Consider the following 19220-nt stretch of genomic DNA (forward strand, 5'->3'; position numbering starts at 1 on the left):
CTCCAGCCCGGAGAGATAGTTTCTTAATAATATTTTTTAAAAAAGAGCCAGGCATGGTGGCACACACCTGTAATCCAGCGCTTGGGAGGCAGAGGCAGGCGGATTTCTGAGTTCAAGGCCAGCCTGGTCTACAGAGTATGCTCCAGGACAGCCAGGACTCCACAGAGAAACCCTGTCTCAAAAAAACAAAAAACCAAACAAACAAAAAGTGTAAGGGCTGAAAGTCGGTTACAATCAATCATCCTGACGTTCAGTGCCAGTCCGGATCTTTCCATGACTCCCTGAGGCGCACGGGTAGGGGGTAGGGATTAGGAGTAATCTGGTTTCCGTTTGCCTGGCCCTTAGGTAGTCACCATCGCAGTGTACAGCTACTTCTTGGCTTGCCTCATCGGCCGTCAGTTCCTAGACCCTGCGCAGGGCTACAAAGACCACACCCTGGACCTATACATACCCATCTTCACCTTGCTGCAGTTCTTCTTCTATGTTGGCTGGCTTAAGGTGCGTGGGGCCCTGAGGCAGGGAGGGAAGAGTCGGATTTGAAAGATTCTCCAAGCTCCACCTGCCTCTCTTCTTCGAACTCAGGTAGCGGAGCAGCTTATTAACCCTTTCGGAGAGGACGACGACGACTTTGAGACCAACTTTCTTATTGATCGCAACTTCCAGGTCAGTGTCTCCTCCTGGTGGGCAGGCACCTCAGAGTTTCCTAAAGTGGTCCCAGACTCTCCTAGGCCTCACCTTGAACACCCTTCACTCTGACCACGCTCTGTGAGGGCTCCACCCACCCGATCCTGCCTGTCTGAATCCTCAGGTGTCCATGCTAGCCGTAGATGAGATGTATGACGACTTGGCCATGCTGGAGAAAGATCTTTACTGGGATGCAGCGGAAGCTCGCGCGCCCTACACCGCGGCCACCGCCTTCCTGCTTCAGCAGCCTTCCTTCCAGGGCTCCACCTTTGACATAGCGTGAGTAAGCGGGTGGGTGTGGCCTAGGGCTGTGCAGGCCGAGAAGGGTCTGTGCTCTGCGGGCTAATGGGGGAAAGGGGTTCCAGTAACCAAGCTAGGCAATTTTGCCTGGAAAGGAGGAGCACGGAAGAACCCTAACACATGGGAGGCGGAATCGGGAGTTTGGCTATGCACCTAGATCAAGTTCGGGGCTGTGACTGAGGTGGGAACTGGGCATCAGTTGGAGATTGGGGGCAGAGCTAAAGACTTAAAGCCGGGCAGTGGCGGCGCACGCCTGTAATCCCAGCACTTGGGAGGCAGAGGCAGGTGGATTTCTGAGTTCGAGGCCAGCCTGGTCTACAGAGTGAGTTCCAGGACAGCCAGGGCTACACAGAGAAACCCTGTCTCGGAAAACAAAACAACAACAAAACAAACAAACAAACAAACAAAGACTTTTAAAGATAAGATGTGGCCATGATTGAAGTTATAGCACTAGAACATAACGCCTAGATCCTTCAGAGTGACCTTTCCTCTACTCAAAAATAAAACAACTAAACAGATAGCAGAAAACTAGCCAGGTGGCGGCGGCACATGTCTTTAATGCCATGGACTCGGTAGGCAGGTAGATCTCTGTAAATTCAAGGCCAGTCTAGCTACACAGACAAGCCCTGAAGGGGCGGGACGGGGAGGCAGAAAACTAAAATGGAATAAAACATCAGCGCAAAGGAGCGAGGCTTCAGTGATGACCCCTGTCCATCCTGTAGGCTGGCTAAAGAGGACATGCAGTTCCAGCGGCTGGACGGCTTGGACGGCCCGCTGGCAGAGGCTCCCGGGGACTTTCTTCAGCGCCTCCTGCAGGCGGGGCCGGGTTCTGTGGGTCCGCTGGGGCGCCGCCTGTCGCTGTTGAGGCGGAAGAACAGCTGTGTGTCAGAGGCTTCCACCGCGGCCAGCTGTGGCTGTGCAGGCGCGGCGGATGGCGGAGGCGTTGAGTGCGGTTGTGGAGAGCCATTGCTCGACCCCAGCCTGCGGGACCCTGTGCTGGAGCCTCCCTCTTGTCCTGAGCCGCCAGCCCCCATCCCGGGGCCAACTCCTGAACCTTTCACCGCCGTGTCGATTCCGGGGCCCCGGGCTCCTGCGCCACCCTGGCTGCCTAGCCCTATTGGAGAGGAGGAAGAAAGTCCGGCCTGAGACCCTGGGACCAGGACCCCTGCCGGACACCAACCTAATCCTGCACTGGGCATGCTGGGCCAGACCACCAGGGTCTGCACAAACTAGCTAGGCCTGCAGAAATCCCACCTACTTATTTTGACCAGCGGAGTCTCCCACTGGGGCTTGTGGTTTTAGGGGTCCATATTCCCCCAGCTGCTGTTGTTTCTTCTCCACCCTGAACCCCCAGCCCCGTTCCCACTCCTAGCTTCTTTAAGAGGGTTTGCTTCCCAAACACCACCACCTGACCTGAGGCCTCTGTGGGTCTTCTGATCGGTGCCTTGCATTCTTCCCTTCCAGTGGAATTGTGACTGCCTACCTCATGAACTTGTGAGGATGAAAACAAAAAAATAAACAAAACTACGTCTTTAAAGCCGTTGGTTTAGTAGACATTCAATAAATGGTTAACACTGAAGTGTTGTCTCTAGCCAGATGATTTGGAAATTCTTCTAGGCCTTTTTTTTTTTTCTTTTTCTCCACACTGCACAGCCAACCAGCCTGAACTTCCTGAAATTGACTGGACAGGCTCTCTTCGAACTCACATCTACCTCCCTTGCCTACCCTAGTGCTAGCCTTAAGGTGGCTGGCACCACACCTGGCCTTGTTGATGATGTTCTAGTCATTCTCCACTCCTCCCCCAAATTGTGATGTAGCACCCTGTTTTATTCACTGGTGAGAGAGAAATGCTGCCTAGTGACCAGAGACACTGGGGTGCCAGACAAGGACCTGGGATGAGCTGTGTCCCCAGGCCCACTTATTAATGAGGGAGCCTTAAACCAATGGCTTTCCCATCACTCCTTGCACTTCAGGTCCTGTGTGTGCGGTGTTGGGGAATTGCAACCCAGGGCCTCTCCCACGCTGACAAGCCAGGCCATAGACACTCCAGGCCACTGAGCCAGGCCACAGACACTCCAGGCCACTGAGCCAGGCCACAGACACTCCAGGCCACTGAGCCAGGCCACAGACACTCCAGGCTTGTTTGTGCACTGTTTTTTGTTTTTTTACTTCATTTGGAAATAACTATTTTGGTTTTGTTGGGTTGGTTGTTTGGTTTGGTTTTGGCTTTTTTGGAGTCAGGGTTTCTCTGTGTATCCTGAATATTCTGAAACTAAATCTGTAGACCAGGCTGGTCTGGAGTGAGAAACCCACCTGCCTCTGCCTTCCAAATGCAGCTGCAGCTGCAATTAGTCTCTGTGTATGAGCATTTGTCTACATTATGTCTGGGTACTGAGTGGCTCTCTCTGAGGCCAGAAGATGTTGGATCTCCTGGAACTGGAGACACAATCGTGAGCTGTCATGTGGGTGCTGGAAACGAAACCCAAGTTCTTAGAAAAGTAGACAGTGTCAGTAGACTGCCACACCATCTCCCCAGCCACTATTTTATTTTTGTTCAAGAATGTTCTCACTACATAGCTCTGGCTGTCCTTAACTTACTATGTAGACCAGGCTGGCTCCAAACTCACAAAGATCCACCTTCTGACTCCTGAGTGCTGAAATTTTAGACATAAGCCACTATATCCAATTTCCCTGTTTTATTTATTTTTTTAAAGATGTATTTATTTATTTATTTCATGTATGTGAGTACACTGTCACTGTCTTCAGACATACCAGAAGAAGGCATCAGATCCCATTACAGATGGTTGTGAGCCAGCATGTGGTTGCTGGGATCTAAACTCAGGAATTTTGGAAGAGCAGTCAGTGCTCTTAACTGCTGAGCCATCTCTCCAGTCCCTGTTTTATTTTTTAACAATTTATTTATTTTATTGAGGCCTGATGGTGCATACCTTTAATCCCAGCACTCTGGAGGGAGAGGCAGATGGATCTCTGAGGCCAGCCCAGTCTATATATTGAGTTCTAAGACAGCCAGAGCTACACAGACAAACCTTGCCTCTAAAACTAAAACAAACAAAAAAATTTTTGTATATTGTGTGAGTGCTTGCATGCATGTGTATACATGCACCACATACGTGCCTGGCACCCTTGGAGGCCATAGGAGGGCATTAGATTTCCCAGAACTAGAGTTACAAGTGGCTGTCGGTGCCAGGTAGGTACCAGAATTAAAACTGGGTGAGTACCAAGTGCTCTTAACTTTATTTTATTTATTTATTTATTTATTATTTATTTATTTTTTCGAGACAGGGTTTCTCTGTATAGCCATGGCTGTCCTGGAACTCACTCTGTAAACCAGGCTGGCCTCAAACTCAAAAATCCCCCTCTGCCTCCCAGAGTGCTAGGATTACAGGTGTGCACCACCACCGCCTGGCAACTTTATTATTTTTAAGACAGGATTTCTCTATGTAACCTTGGCTGTCCTGGAACTCTCTCTGTAGACCAGAATGGCCTCCAACTCAGACACCTGACTGCCTCTACCTGCCTCTGCCTTCCGGGTGTTGGGATTAAAGGTGTGCACCGTAGTGTAGTGTAGTGTAGTGTAGTGTAGTGTAGTGTAGTATAGTATAGGTCATACAGTCCTAGATGACCTCCAACTCACAGCAATCTTACTGCCACAGCCCCCTCAGGACTGAGACTGCAGGCATGGACCACTCTGTCTGGCTTTCCAGGACTTAAGTGAATCACTCTTGTGTACTATTGGCTTTTCAGTTGACTTTAGTTTAGCAGGGACCCCTGCCCTAACCACCTCACCTCAGGGCCTTAGCACATGATAATCGTCTGGTCTTCCCTAGGAGTCTAGATGACACCATTCTAATCTCTGCCTGGTACCTGCTTCCTGGACTTTTTTCCTGAACTTTATTTTTTTTTAAGGTTAATATTTATGAGCCGGGCAGTGGTGGTGGTGGCGGCACATGTCTTTAATCCCAGCACTCAAGAAACAGAGGCAGGCAGATCTCTGTGTTGCTGGACTTTATAATCCTAATAAACCCATATAAAATACACACATTCCAGGTATTTTATGTAATAACTTGGGATTATTGATAGGAAATAGATTTTAATAACATAGAGGGTAGATATCTGTCCAGTTCTAGTGCTGATTAAGGCTTATTATAAATATAAAGTCGTGTGTGTCTTTTATCCAGGAATTAAATGGCTAAAGGCAGGGCAGTAACCCTGGATTGGGATTAAATTTTTCTATAACATCTCTGAGTTCAAGGCCAGACTGGTCTACATAGAGAGTCCCAAGATAGCCAGGGCTCCACAGAGAAATCCTGTCTCAAAAAAAATTAATATTCATTCATTCATGTATTTATTTAGAGTCAGAGATATGGTTCCAGCTGTCCTCGAACTTGCTACGTAGTCTAAACTAGCTCTGAACTCAGAGAGCCAGCTGCCTCTGCCTTCTAAGTGCTGAGATTAGAGGAGTTTATGACCGTGCCTGACTAGAAACTCACTGCTTTTGACTAAACTGGCTAGTGAGCTATTCCCCAACCCTCAAAGGAGGAATACACATACATGCAGCAGTTTTGTGTGTGTGTGTGTGTGTGTTGGGGGGTTGGTAGAGATCAAATTCAGCTCCTTGTGCATGTTTACAGACAAAGCAGTCTCCCCAGCTTCTTAAAACAAACAACCAAGCCTCCTACCTGCTGCTCTTGTCTCATACCTTCAGGAGAATGCAAGACAAAGCAGGGTGTGGTGCTGCACTCTCCTTTTAATCCCAGAGTCTGAGAGGCAGAGGCAAGTGGATCTCTGAATCTGAGGCCAGTCTAGGGTTCAGAACAAGTTTCAGGCCAGCCAGGGCCACACAGAGAAATCTTGTCTCAAAAACAGACAAAACAAGCAAACAAAACCCCACAAGATGGGTTGGAGAGATGGCTCAGCGGTTAAGAGCACTAACTGCTCTTCAGGAGGTCCTGAGTTCAAATCCCAGCAACCACATGGTGGCTCACAACCCTCTGTAATTCTGTAATGGGATCAGATGCCCTTCTCTGGTGTGTCTGAAAATAGGAACAGTGTACCTATACAAATAAATAAATAAAATCTAAAACAATTAAACAACCCCCCCCACACACACACACACACAAGACTACAAGTTAAGGCCTGGAGAGATGGCTCAGTGGTTGAGAGCACTGGCTCTTCTTCCTGGGGACCCAGGTTCAACTCCCAGCACCCACCACAGCTCACAACCATCTGCAACTCTAGTCCCAGGGGATCTGATGCCCTCTTTTGGCCTCTGTGGGCACCAAGCACATATATGGTACACAACACAGACAGGCAAAAATGTTCATAAGTACGTGTAAAAAATTTATTTTAAAAGTAATAGTCTGTGTCCCTACTGCAGTTTTTATTCCTCACCATTGTGTCTAGAGTACATTCATGACAGATTTAAAGTCTTTATTCTTTTCAAATATAAATCAGGCTCTTCCCAGGAGAAGAATCAAGAAGAATCACATTGCTGAAAGGATCAGTCCTGCACCTGTTACCTGCCTGGCCCCTTCCCCCCCATCAAGACGCAAAGGGCAGGAGTCAGTCTCAATCAGGTCAAAGCTTTGCCCAGGCTGGGTGAATGTAAACTGGGAGAAGCCAGCAGGCAGCAGGAGGTCGAGGTCTGTCAGTGCTTGTCAACAGGACGAAAGCTCAGAGACGCCTGGCGCCCCAGGGGTCCTCGACGAGCATTGGTGGCCAGTCTTTGCTGTGCCAGGAAGGACTGGGCGTGGGCAGGAGCGTGCTCATCCCCAGCTCGATTCTCCAAGGCCATGCCCTAAAGAAATGGTATAACTGGCAGAATGAGCGAGCTCACCTGAGCCACGTGACCCTGACCACATGACCTCCGCCACTGAGGAAGCCACTCACCATGCTGTACCAGGCGCTGATGAGCAGCTTTTCCTCCTGTTCCTGCCGACTCCGACTCTTCTCATAGTCCATCTGCCAGGAGACAAGAGTCAGGGCTGGGAGTGCTGAGGGACACAGGGGTTGTTGGCTGGGGTGAGGCTACCCACCTCCATCTGCCGTATTCGCATGTTCCGCTCCCAGAGCTGTGACCTCAGGGTATGGAGTTCTGGGGACACCCCAGTGGGTGGCCTCTGCTTGGGTTCCAGGGTCTGAATGACCTGGGGATTAGGAAAAAAAAATCACAGGAGAGTGACCTTGATTATAAGGATAGTGCCGTTTTTTTCAGTCCTGGGGGTTGATTGTGCCTGAGGCCTCACAAGTGCTAGGCAACCCTGCTGCGGTAATAGCATCATTTTGTTTTGTTGTTTGAGACAGGGTCTCATTCATCAGATCAGGCCTCAAACTTGTGATCTTCTTGCCTCTGGGTCACAAGGTGCCACCACACACACACACACACACACCTAGATATCTCTCTCTCTCTCTCTCTCTCTCTCTCTCTGTACAGTCTCAATATGCAGCCCGACTGACCTCAAACTCAGAGTCCCAGCTGCCTCACTTCCCTAGTGCTAGGAATAAAGGATCACATCCCCGTGCCTGGCTCTTTTCTTTCCAGCCTAAGCCTGCAGAATAGTTGAGTCCAACCACAGAGTTGAACCACCCAGGCCCCTTGCTTTGGCTTTATGTTATATATTTACTTATTTTTTGGAATACTGGAGACTGAACCCAGGACCTCCTACCTGCTAAGCAAGTATGAGCCAGATACCCAGACACATGCCTATGTCTGGACCTACGCTGGCTGGTAGATTTTAGACCGCACTCTATCACTAAGCCATGGCTCCAGCACCTCATTGGTGCGTTTGGGGCAGAAACTCTATACAGCTGTGCTATGCCACCCAAGCTCCTTTGCAGACCCTTTGACACACCAGATACGGTGGATTTGACAGCCCTTGGCAGCATCAGCATGCAGATGCCTGTGCTCTGACATGGTATGGTATCTGGTGTGAATGCAGAGGGCAGGGATTCACAAGCTGGCAGGAGACGGGAGCTGAGGGGACGCGAACAGAGCAGGGCCTAAGGCAGGAGAGCAGGACACCTAGCACCCTCACCGTGCGCGCCTTGTCCACGTAGCGGCGGTATCGTTCCTCCATGGCCCGCAGGTCTGCATCCTTCTTCTGCAGACTGTCCTGTAGCTCCTCGATCCGCCGAGCTATTGAAGAACAAACAAGGGCCCCACGTTCCATGCTGCACTCGGGCCCCCTCCAGACCTGGCCACTGCGGGCCCCACTCACTGCTGCTGTCGGTGGGAGGCTCCAACTCCTCAATGTATTCTCTTTTCCTCTGCAGCTCCAGGTCAGCCTCATGCAGCTTCTGCCTGTGGGCACGGGAGCAGTGGGGTGACCGTCCATCTATCCGTCCACCCACCCATCCTGTCCATCCATCTCCATCCATCCACCTATCTGTGGTGTTGGAGATATAATCCAGGGCCTTGTCCATGCTAGACAAACACTCTGCCACAAGCCACACCCACTGAACGTTAGGCTGATGTTCTATAGCAGACACACACACTCCTGGCCCGCTGGCTGCTTCTCTTCTATCCCAGCGAGTCAGACGCCCCATTACAGCATCCACACCCTGTCTAATCATCTCCCCATCCGGTGGTCCCCAAGTCAGTCTGGTCCTCACCAACCCTTCATCCCTGGCCAGCCTCTTCCACTTTTATCTCCTCAGTTTCGCTCTCTCCACCTAGCAGGCAGGCTTGGGGCTTTGTTTTTAGCATTTATTATGTGTTATATGTGTGCCTGTGGACTGGATGTATGCCGCACTGTGTATGTTCTTGGGGAGGCAAGAGAGGGTGTTGGATTCCTGGAGCTGGAGTTACAGGTAGTTGTGAGCCACCCAACATGAAAATAAAATAATTTTTAAAGATTTATTTATTTATTTATTTATTTATTTTTGGATTTTGTTTTTCCGAGACAGGGTTTCTCTGTGTAGTCCTGGCTGTCCTGGAACTCACTCTGTAGACCAGGCTGGCCTCGAACTCAGAAATCCGCCTGCCTCTGCCTCCCAGAGTGCTGGGATTACAGGCGTGCGCCACCACCGCCCGGCTGAATTATTTATTTAATGTATGTGAATATACTGTCACTATCTTCAGACACATCAGAAAAGAGCATCAAACTCCATTACAGATGGCTGTGAGCCACCGTGTGGTTGCCGGGAATTGAACTCAGGACCTCTAGAAGAGCAGTCAGTGCTCTTAACCACTGAGCCATCTCTCCAGCCCTTCTCTGGTACTCTTAAGCGAACTATCTCTCAAGACCCAGGGATATTTTTATTTTTACTTCTTGTGGCACTAAGGACAGAACCTAGGAGCCTTGTCCATACCAGGCCAGTGCTCTACCACTAAGTCAGGTGTGTGTACTATACACATATACATATACATACATATGTGTACTATATATGCATATTAATGTATATATCACATGTGTGATATTATATTTATATCATATATTACAAAATAAATACCATAATGTGTATATTATGTAGCATTATATATATTTTATAATAACATACACATATATACATACATTTTTTTCTGAAACACAGTCTCATGGAACCCAGGATGGCCTTGACCCCCTGCCCCTCAGGAGAACACTGTAGGGTGCGTCCACCGGTTGAGCCAGACCCAGTGGTACATAATAGGAAGGAGGCTGAGGCAGAAGGATTACAAGCTCCAGGCCAGGCTGAGTGACAGAGAACTTGTTTCATAGTAATAGAGAAGAGGGAGTTGAGATCCCGGGCTGCTCTTGTCAAGGACCCCAAGAATGGTTCCCTGCAACCACGTGGTGGCTCACAGCTATTCTATAACTCACGTTGCAGGGGGTAGGAGTTCCTCTGAACTCCATGGGTTCACATAGTACACAGACACGCAGGCAAAACACTCACACACATAAAATAAACAAATTTAAAAAACAAACAAAAGATCACCCTTGAGAGCAAGACATGTTAGTATACACCTAGAATCTTAGCCCTTGCGAGACAGAGAGGTCAGAGGGTCAGGAATTCAAGACCAGCTTCAGTCACAGAACATCCATCCCGTCTCAAAATAAAGACTGTACTCAACCTGAGCTGACTGCGTCTCTTCACCCACAATTCTCCACACCTTTGCCCCAAGAGTCCCACCCCAGGAGTGACGTTCTCTGTACTTACAGATGATCCTCCAGCTTCCTCTTCAGCAGGGCGGGCTGGAGAGAGAAGAGAGAAGCAGGGGGAGTGAGGAGGGGACGGGGAAGGGGGTCTGGAAAGCTGTGCAGGTGACAACGCTGTGCCTCCCTGGACCCTGGTACTCACAGTAGCCTTCATCAGGCATCGGGCAGCACGGGGTAGGGAGAAAGGAGGGTTACTGGGGAGCACAAGGGAGGGCCAATCAGGGAGGAGGTAGGCACTCACGTCCTCGGTCTTGCCCCCCTGCTCCTGCAAGGCCTTCTGAAGTTCTTCCACCTGCGCCCTCAGCTCACACAGCTGCTGCTGGCTCAGCCTGGCAGGGAAGCGAGCTCAGTACTTGCGCTTGGTTGCTTGTAGCACTCCCTTCCAAACAGCTCCATAGGCCTCTCACCGCTGCTGCGCTTCCAGCCCATGGCGTGCACGGTTGGCCTCCTCCAGGTGGCGCTGCAGTTCCTCCTGTCGCTCCCGGTCCGCCGCCTCCTGCTGGCACAGTCTCTTGTTCTCCAGCTGAAGCCTCACGAGTGTCTCTCTGAGGAACAGGGAGAAGTGAGCAGGGCTGTGTCCTAGACGATTGGGTGAAGCCCTGGGCCGAATGCTGCCTTGCAAAGAGCCTTGGGGTAGGAATACTGAGGACCTAGGGGAGGCTCCAGCTCTGGGAGCTGACCTGGGTGTGGTGAAGGAAATCAAAGAGGACGGGGCTCCGAAGGAGGTGTGTGTGGGTAGGGGATTAAAACACTTGCATCCAGCTGTGGAAACAGCAAGAGCTGGGGTGGGAGTTACCAGAGCAGAAACTGGACATAGTAGGGGTGCCAGGGATAGCCCCCGGTTCTCAGATCAGGTAAGCAGGGCTAAAATGTAAGAATTTTGCACTTGGAGCAAAGCCATATTCAGTACACATTAATTTGTGTTCTGAACACGGATCCCAGGGAGGGAAAGCCTAGAACAGTAAAGCCCTTCGCCAGGTCAGTGCTTGTACTGTAAGGGTGCGGCTGAGGAATGGCCTGGCCAGGCCCAGATGGGTCCAGAGCCTTGAAAGGTCCCAACGTACCTGAGCTCAGCAGGCAAGATCTCTGCTGCCAAGTTCTCCAGGCCAGATGGGGTAGGATCCAGGGAGAGATCTGAAGAAATGGAGACATCTTCAGGTTTCTCCGCATCCAGGCTCCACCCCTGGGTTCTCTTTCCAAGGATCATCTTTGAGGGCTCAAGTACAGCCCCAAGCCGGGTCACCCCCAAGCGGATCACTCACCAGCCTGAGCCAGTCCCCTGGGCTGCAGCTGGGCGCAGCGCAGCTCCTCATTGGCTTCCCTCAGGGAGTCCCGCTCAGTCAACAGCCGCTACGGGGCAGATGCAGGGTGTCAGCGGGACCTCGGGAAATGGGCTATCCCAGGACACACAGGGAAGAGCCTGGGCTACAGGGCTTCAGCCTTACCTCCTTCTCCTTTGTCACCAGGTCACACTTCTCCTCTAGGTTTCGACATTCAAAGAGCCACTTCTCAGCCTTCATGGCCTCTTGCTGCCACTGGACCTGCAACTCTTGCACCTGCAAGGGAATTCAGTTCTGAGCTGGATTTCCTGGAACCCACGTGATGGAAAGAGAAAACCAACCAGCTGTCTTCTGAACCCCACGTGCACACTCACACACAAATACCCAAACTCACACACAAAATATAGCTTAAGAAGTTGGGGGCTGGAGAGATGATTCAGCAAATAAGGGTCCCTGCTCCTCTCCTCCAGAGGATAGGGGCTCGATTCCCAGCACCCATGTGGTGGCGCACAACTATCTGCGACTCCAGTCCCAGGGGATCGGAGGCCAGAAGAGGGCATCGGCCTCCGATCCCCTCCGAGAACCAGATGCACATGTGGTGCCCAGACATGTGTGCAAATGAAACACCCATACACAAAAAAAATTTAATGAAACAGAGCGAAAGGGGGAGCTGTGGGGACAGCAGAGGTGGAAGGAGAGGCAGCAACCGAGCAGCAGAAGAGAGAGCGGGATCAGAGGGCCACGGAGGCGCCAAGAAGCTGGGAAGAGGGGTGCTTAACTGAAGCGGTGGGACTTACAAACCCAAGCAGGGGAGGGGTGAAGCTAGAGGGCAGGGCCTAGTCAACCAAGAGGCTAAGAGCCTCGCCGGGAAGGCGTGGACTACAGGGATGGGCGACTGTTAAGGGGTGGAGCCTTACCTGCCTCCGCTGAGCCTCGAGCTGGGCACGCAGGGATCCTGCCCGGCGCAGCTCATCTTCCAGCTGCCGCGTGCGCTCCGCGTGGCCCGCGTTCCGCTCCTCCAGCTGCCGCACCTGCCGCCGGAGCTCCTGGAGCTCACCCAGGCGACGACGGCAGCTGTTTAGAGTGACCTCCAGCTGCCTTGCACGTTCAGAGGACTGCCTGAGAAAGGGATGGGGGTGGAAAATTCAGAGGCTGGCTGGGAAGTTGGGCTGGGCAGGGAAGGGAAGGGTTTTCAGCCTGAGGAATTCCGGTTCAACAGCCAGGTTAGGGAAACAGGTTATAATGGAAAGGTTCTCAGGAGTGGAAGTGCAGACAAGGAAGAACTGAGATAGCAGAGTGAGAGATAAGGACACTTTGAGGTCGTCAGAGCCACCAAGTGGTTCAGGGTGTCATGTTGCAGACTGCATCTGGGAGCTGAATGTGCCATAGCACTAGGGGGCATTCTGTGCCAATGCTGCAGATACGTGGTGGGCACCCAGAACCCGCTACCTACCGCAGCTCGTCCATCTCATCCTTTAGTGCTTGTGCCTCCTGGGATAGGCTGGTCAGTGCTTGGTTCCGTTGTTGCAGCTCAGCGACCTCGCGCTCCAGTTCCAGGCAGCGGAGCCGGTCATCTTCCCGGCTGCTCTCCAGCCTGGGGTGTCGGGGGAGATAAAGGAGGATGCCCTTTGGCCCCAATGCCCGGGGCCCCACCCCAGCCCCTCCCACACCTCCCGACTGACCATACCTGAAATTCTCCTCTTGGAGCTGTTCCAGCTGTGACTGCAGGAGCAACAGCTTCTTAGCAGTGAGGCCCGCGGCACTCTCCACTTCAGAGCGGCTCACCCTCTCTCGTAGGGCAGCGTTCTCTTGTGCCAGACTCTGCTTCTCCTCTGAAAGGAGCACAAGCTGTGGGCAGGGAAGATAGGTGAATGGAAGCATGAACCAGGTCTGTGTGTAGACAGGTTTACGCAAGCAGCCCCACCCACCTGGCGCTCCAGATCTAGGTAGTGCTGCTGCAGATCATCACCGTCTTCCACCTCCTCACTCAGGAAATAGTACCTGCGGGACTGAGAAGGACAAGGGGGGGAGATAAAGGCCTGGGGGATCCAGGCAGAAGGGAGGCAGTGGGAAAGCTGTGATGTCTAGGGATCCTGGGGATGGGTAAAGGAACCCCAGGATCTAAGACTGGGTCGGGGTCCTAAGAAAATGGAAGAAGAGCTGGGCAGTGGTGGCGCATGCCTGTAATCCCAGCACTTGGGAGACAGAGGCAGGCGGGTTTCTGAGTTTGAGGGCAGCCTGGTCTACAGAGGACAGCCAGGGCTATACAAAGAAACTCCGTCTCAAAAAAACAACAACAAAACAAAAAACAAAAAGAAAGGAAGAAGAATTTTCTAACCATTGAGATCTGGCAAGGGAATAGGCTAAGACCCCAAGAGCCTGGGATGGTTGACTAAAAGCTCAAGGATGCTGGGCGGTGGTGGCGCATGCCTGTAATCCCAGCACTCTGGGAGGCAGAGGCAGGTGGATTTCTGAATTCGAGGTCAGCCTGGTCTACAGAGTGAGTTCCAGGACAGCCAGGGCTACACAGAGAAACCCTGTCTCGAAAAAAACAAATCCAAATAAATAAATAAATAAATAAATAAATAAATAAATAAATAAAAAAGCTCAAGGATAGCAAACCCCCTTATCAGGCACTCAATTGTAATCTCAGCTACAAGCCAGACAGTCCCCAGAAGATCAAAAGTTCACCGTTGCTGCCTGGACTACATAAGGACAAGCCTTTCCCCCTTAGCAGCCCAGAGAACCAGTGGTGGGGTGGAATCCTTTACCAAGTTTCTCGATCATTACCTGTGTATCAAAGTTCCCGTAACTCTCTGGTGACAGGGAATCAGGAGTGTCTTTGATCATGAGCTGCAGAAGGGGGTATTATGGTAAGCTAGGCTCTCTGATACAACCTTCAAGGTTTCTTACAGTTCAGCCTAGGGACCCCTTCCCTCCTCTTCCTCATCCCCGAGGTTAGTTTTTTGTCAGGTAATTCCTGCCCAGAGGCTCCTTCCATGGCAGAAAAAGGCCACAGCCTTTGAGGCTGCAGGGTTCTGACTTAGAGCTGACATATATAAGAGGCCTAACCTTACCCTGCAGAGCCAGGTCTGTGCCCAGATGCCTGTACCCTAGAAATGGTCCCTCTCCGGACCCTTCTGGACTGCCGCAGGGGATGCCTTCACCCACCTCCTGGATGGCCTCCATCACTACATGTTGAACAGACTCCTCCAGCGTCATAATTCTTTGGATATACTCTGGGGACGGGGGTGAAGACGAAGAGCTGAGACCAGGGAGGACTTGGAGAGAAAGCGCATTTCCTCAGGGCACCCTCTGGGAGTTCTCAGTTTCCTCCCCTCCAGCCCTCCTCATACCCTGTTTTTTCTCACAACTGATAGCACAGCCCAGTACCAACTGAAGCAGTTTGCCGAGTTCTGCCGGGTTCGAGAACTCGCCAATGAGGCTCACATCTGGGAGATGCTGATCGGACACAGGGTGCCCCAGAACCTGAGAACACAGGAAGAAGAGGCTCTCAGAACTCATAGACTAAACCCTGTCCCCCAACCCAGCCCCCTAAGTTCCTCTGCAGTTACTCACATCCTTTGAGTATTCCACCAAGCTCTGTAAGATCTTCTCCAGCTTCCTGACCTGGTGAGGCCAAGGAGTTACCTATGCATGGAGGTCTAGAACAACCTCCTCCCCCACCCCACCCCCCAAAAATCTATCCTCATTTCCTCCCCTGTCCCTCAGTTTTTATTCCCTACTTATCCCACCTTGTTGTTTGGCCCTTTTCTAAATATCCTTCTCCTCTAGGGCTAAACCGCATGGTCTACAGTGTCCACCTGACCATCTTTATTCACAAGTCCCAGAATGCAATGCTGCCTGACCCAGCTGCTGCTATCTCTCATTTGGATGACTGCACCCCCTATTTCTAATCTCCCACTTTTGTTGGATGGGGTAGAAGTTCTGGTGATCAAATCCAGGGCCTTACGTATGGTAGACAAGGACCTACCACTCCCCTGCCTCCTTACTAGTCTATTCTGCTGCCGGCCCTGCAGTGCTAGACTGCTAGGTCAGCTGTCGTCCACCGAGCTCCATTCCCAACCTCTTATCTCCTGCTCTTCCTGCCTGTGCCACACCTCTCCCCAGACAGCCAAGGGTAGCTTCTAAACGGCTTAGCCAGGCTGTGGTTTTCCTTTGCTAAGACCATTCCCCAACCTTCCACAATACCTAAAATAGAGTCCCTGCTAGGAATGGTTGGCACCGGCCTTTAATCCCAGCACTTGGGAGGCAGAGGCACTAGATTTCTGCATTTGAGGCCAACCTGGTCTCCAGAGCAAGACCCAAAACAGTCAGGACTACACGAAAAAAACCCTGTCTCAAAACAAACCAAAAAACAAAAATAAAAACAAACCAAAAAACAAAATAAGCACCTACCCACCTACCTCCCTTGCCCTCACAGCCCTTTTCTGTCTGCATAGATTTATCTGAATTTGATTTCTTGGTTTTTTTCTTTTTAAGGTTTATTTTACCTTTTTACTATGTGTATGTGTGTGTGTGTGTGTGTGAGAGAGAGAGAGAGAGACAGACAGACAGACAGACAGAAAGAGAATATAAGGGTGCTTGCAGAAGCTACAAGTGTCAGATCCCCTGGAGCTGAAGTTGCAGGTGGTTGAGAGCTGATTGATGTCTGTGCTGGGAACCAAACTCATATCCTCTCTGGAGAAGCTGTAAGTTCCTCTGGAAGAACAGTATTCATTCTTAACCACTAAGACATTCTTCCAGTCCAGTTTGTTTTTTTTTGAAGCAGCATCTCATGTGGTTCAGAATGAGTTCTCTCGCTCCTTTTTTTTTTTTTTTTTTTTTTTTTTTTTGGAGACAGGGTTTCTCTGTGTAGCCCTAGCTATCCTGGAACTCACTCTGTAGACCAGGCTGTCCTGGAACTCAGAAATCCACCTGCCTCCCAGAGTGCTGGGATTACAGGCGTGCACCACCACTGCCCGACTCAGAATGAGTTCTAACTTGCTGTGTAGCTACCAAAATTAAGAGAAGGATGTCCTGATCCTTCTCTTGCCTCCTTAAGTACTGGGATCCCATGGCGCACGTGGTCTGGCACACACTCCCATCTCCCTACCACTAAACCCTGCTACTTGGGATTGAACCCAGGACCTCATGGGGGTCGAGCAGATTCTCTTTTGCTAAACTGTATCCCTGGCCTCCTTTTTAAGGTTTTGAAACAGGATGACGGAGAATTTTTCATCCTTCTGCCTTAGCATAGCATACCACAATAGCTGGGATTACAAACATTTGTCATTACACCTCTTGGAAGCTAACATGCATTTGTATATGTGCTTTTTGCCCACAACACAAGAATGATGGCAAGGTTTTTGTTTTATTGTGGGTGCTCAACATAAAGAACAAAAATAGCTTGCTGATCACCAGACACCTGGCTCTCTTCCCGGCAGGTCTGCCTGTCCATCACACAGGACATGTATCTAGCTTTCCCTCTGCGATCACCTCTTTTTTTGGGGGGAGGGAGGTTTCAAGACAGGGTTTCTCAGTATGGCCCTAGCTGTCCTGGAACTCACTCTGTAGACCAGGCTGGCCTCGAACTCAGAAATCCACCTGCCTCTGCCTCCCAAGTGCTGGGATTAACTGCGATCACCTCTTACGTCCTCTAGTTATTCCCTAGTCATGAGTCCATCTGTCACCTTCAACCTCCAGCTGGGACTTGGGTCCTCTGAGATGCCCTGGAGCCATGCGTCGTTGAACCAGGAAGGGTCTCTAGGAGCAGAAAGGTGGAATGAGCAGGCTGGGGAGCCCTTCAGGATCCTCCCACTCAACCACACTCACATCTGATTCAGCACATGGGCTATGGCGAGTCCGCTGCTCAGGTCCTGGGGACTGGCACAGGGGGGCGAAACTTGGAACGTCTGCAACTAAAGGGGGACGACGGAAGGGCAACAGGAAAATTGAGGACCTGGAATTGCAGACGTTTTCCCCAGCCATCAGACACCTCACGGGGTTAGAAGGGCACTACTAGCCTGTAGCACCAACAAATCACTTCTTCGGGGGCGTGGCTCCTACACACCTAGGCAGGGATGGGGCGTGGCTTCATCTTACCTATCCTGACAAACCCTGCAAACCTAGGTCAGGGCGTTACCACCAGTCACCTGGTCCCCACTACTTAACAGGTGACCAGGCCCGAGCTCCAGAGGGGCGTGGCCTCACCTGTTCTTTCCTCTCAGCCTGACCACGTGACAGAAGCAGGTGGCCAGATCAGAGTCCAACGGCCCAGCAAGCCTACGACCTATTCCTCCTTCCAGCTCCAAGACAGAGGAAAGAAGACCAAGACAGGACGAGAGGAGAGGGCGCACACCTGACCCAGCCCCGCCCCCCGACCTACCCAGGTGAGCAGAGACCCGCATAGCTCGGCCTTGTCCACACTCATGGCTCCGGATCGAATTCGATCCGGGCCAAGGAGCCCCGGCACACAGCAGCTGCCTCCGGGTCCGCCACCAGCGAGCGCCTGAAGCCCCGACCTCCCGCTCGGCCTAGAGCGCCGCCCCGCACCATCCCGCCCCCTAGGCATAGGCTCCGCCCCAGACACGTGATCGCTTCCAATTGCGAGCACTTGCCTCTCCGCCTCGCCATCTTGGATGTGGCACACAGGCAGGTGCACACTCTGCCGCTAGGTGTCAGTCTGGCTCAGTCCTGCCGGCGGGGAGAGTGGTGGCCGCCGCTCCTCGCGGCTTCTCTTTATGTTAAGGAGTGGTCCTCACGATCCTTTTAAGGCGGATCTACCGCACCCAGTTTCACTGGCACGATCACAGTTTTCCCCCAAAGCTGAAAGGATTCCTCCGGCTTAGTCGTGTTATGATCTGAGCCTTTGTATATGTGGGCGGAGAGAATAATAAATCCTGTAGTCCTGGAGTGAGAGGATCTTAAAAGCGTCTTCCCCAGAGAAGTGATTCTGGCTGGAGTCCTTCAGAAGACGCGGGTGTGGTTGGGAGCAGGTAACGTCAAGTAGATCCCGAGTAAAGGACATACGCACTTGCCCAGCCTGGGGTGTCCTTCCTGTGAGCTACTCTGCTCCTTCCCGGCCCCGGTGCTTTGCACCCCTGCCTTAAAAAAAGGCTGGACCAGGCCAAAGCTGCGGGTGCCCTGAAGCCCACCAGGGGGCGCGCAGAACGCAGGAACGCATCCTTCTGGGAAAAGGGTGCGTCCACCGGTTGAGCCGGTTTAGGGGAGCGCGGAGAGCTTAGAATTTTTTGACAATAAAGTCTCAAGACATCATTTGTGGAGTGCTTACTGTTTTCAGACTTTCCATTAAGCTACATATCTACAAACAATTGAATGTCCTCCACAACCCTAGGAAACAAGAGCTACTTTAATTCCCAGGTTTTGTTTTCTTAATTTTAGAAACTGTATTATTTAATTTTTTTTTTTTGAAAACCCGCCGTTTTACAAATGAGTAAACATCAGCTACAAAGTACACCGGCTTTGACGCCGGGGTAAAGCCCAGACCGCGCCCTTTGACCCCTGGGTCCACTGGAAGCCCCTCCCCCGCAGGCGGGTGGGGTAATGTACTGTAATTAGAGGCTATTAAATGTGCCCAGAGGGAGGAGTGGAGCCGGCTCTGCTTTGGGGCGGGTTCAGGTCGGAGGAGATGTTCTGCTTCCATCCAGGCAACGAGCAGAGATCCAGTCCGGCGACCCTGTCCACCATCCACCCGCCATCTATCTTACTAGAGAGTTGTTAATCTACTACACTCGGTTGCAACCCACTCACACTCTCAACTGCACACACCAGAGAACCT

General features: G+C 51.4%; 2 protein-coding genes across 3 annotated transcripts in view; one reads left to right on the forward strand and one right to left on the reverse strand.

The window, feature by feature from the left end:
* Positions 1–2130, forward strand: part of Best2 (bestrophin 2) — a 5276-nt gene extending 3146 nt beyond the window's left edge. The window contains exons 6-9 of the mRNA XM_052166884.1: positions 346–498; positions 583–663; positions 809–963; positions 1707–2130. Of these exons, the coding sequence (XP_052022844.1) occupies positions 346–498; positions 583–663; positions 809–963; positions 1707–2130 (813 nt within the window). The remainder of the gene's footprint in view (positions 1–345; positions 499–582; positions 664–808; positions 964–1706) is intronic.
* Positions 2131–6340: 4210 nt separating this feature from the next.
* Positions 6341–17979, reverse strand: Hook2 (hook microtubule tethering protein 2). 2 transcript variants are annotated; one of them, XM_052166981.1, is made up of 22 exons: positions 17808–17979; positions 17255–17340; positions 17113–17185; positions 14999–15049; positions 14776–14908; positions 14591–14658; positions 14210–14272; positions 13348–13428; positions 13107–13267; positions 12873–13013; positions 12337–12538; positions 11585–11695; positions 11402–11489; positions 11204–11273; positions 10547–10684; positions 10381–10468; positions 10141–10175; positions 8223–8305; positions 8040–8140; positions 7041–7151; positions 6895–6966; positions 6341–6802 (listed from the first exon to the last, which is right to left on the reverse strand). In XM_052166981.1, exons 1-22 carry the CDS (start codon positions 17850–17852, stop codon positions 6653–6655), a joined length of 2151 nt encoding a protein of 716 aa, XP_052022941.1. In that variant the 5' UTR covers positions 17853–17979; the 3' UTR covers positions 6341–6652. The 2 variants fall into 2 exon arrangements, with proteins under 2 accessions (XP_052022941.1, XP_052022942.1); XM_052166982.1 differs by lacking the exons at positions 14776–14908; positions 14999–15049 and having other exon boundaries at positions 17808–17829.
* Positions 17980–19220: the final 1241 nt, after the last annotated feature.

Source organism: Apodemus sylvaticus, chromosome 21 (genome assembly GCF_947179515.1).
Source record: "Apodemus sylvaticus chromosome 21, mApoSyl1.1, whole genome shotgun sequence".
In the NCBI taxonomy this organism is placed as follows: Eukaryota; Metazoa; Chordata; class Mammalia; order Rodentia; family Muridae; genus Apodemus; species Apodemus sylvaticus.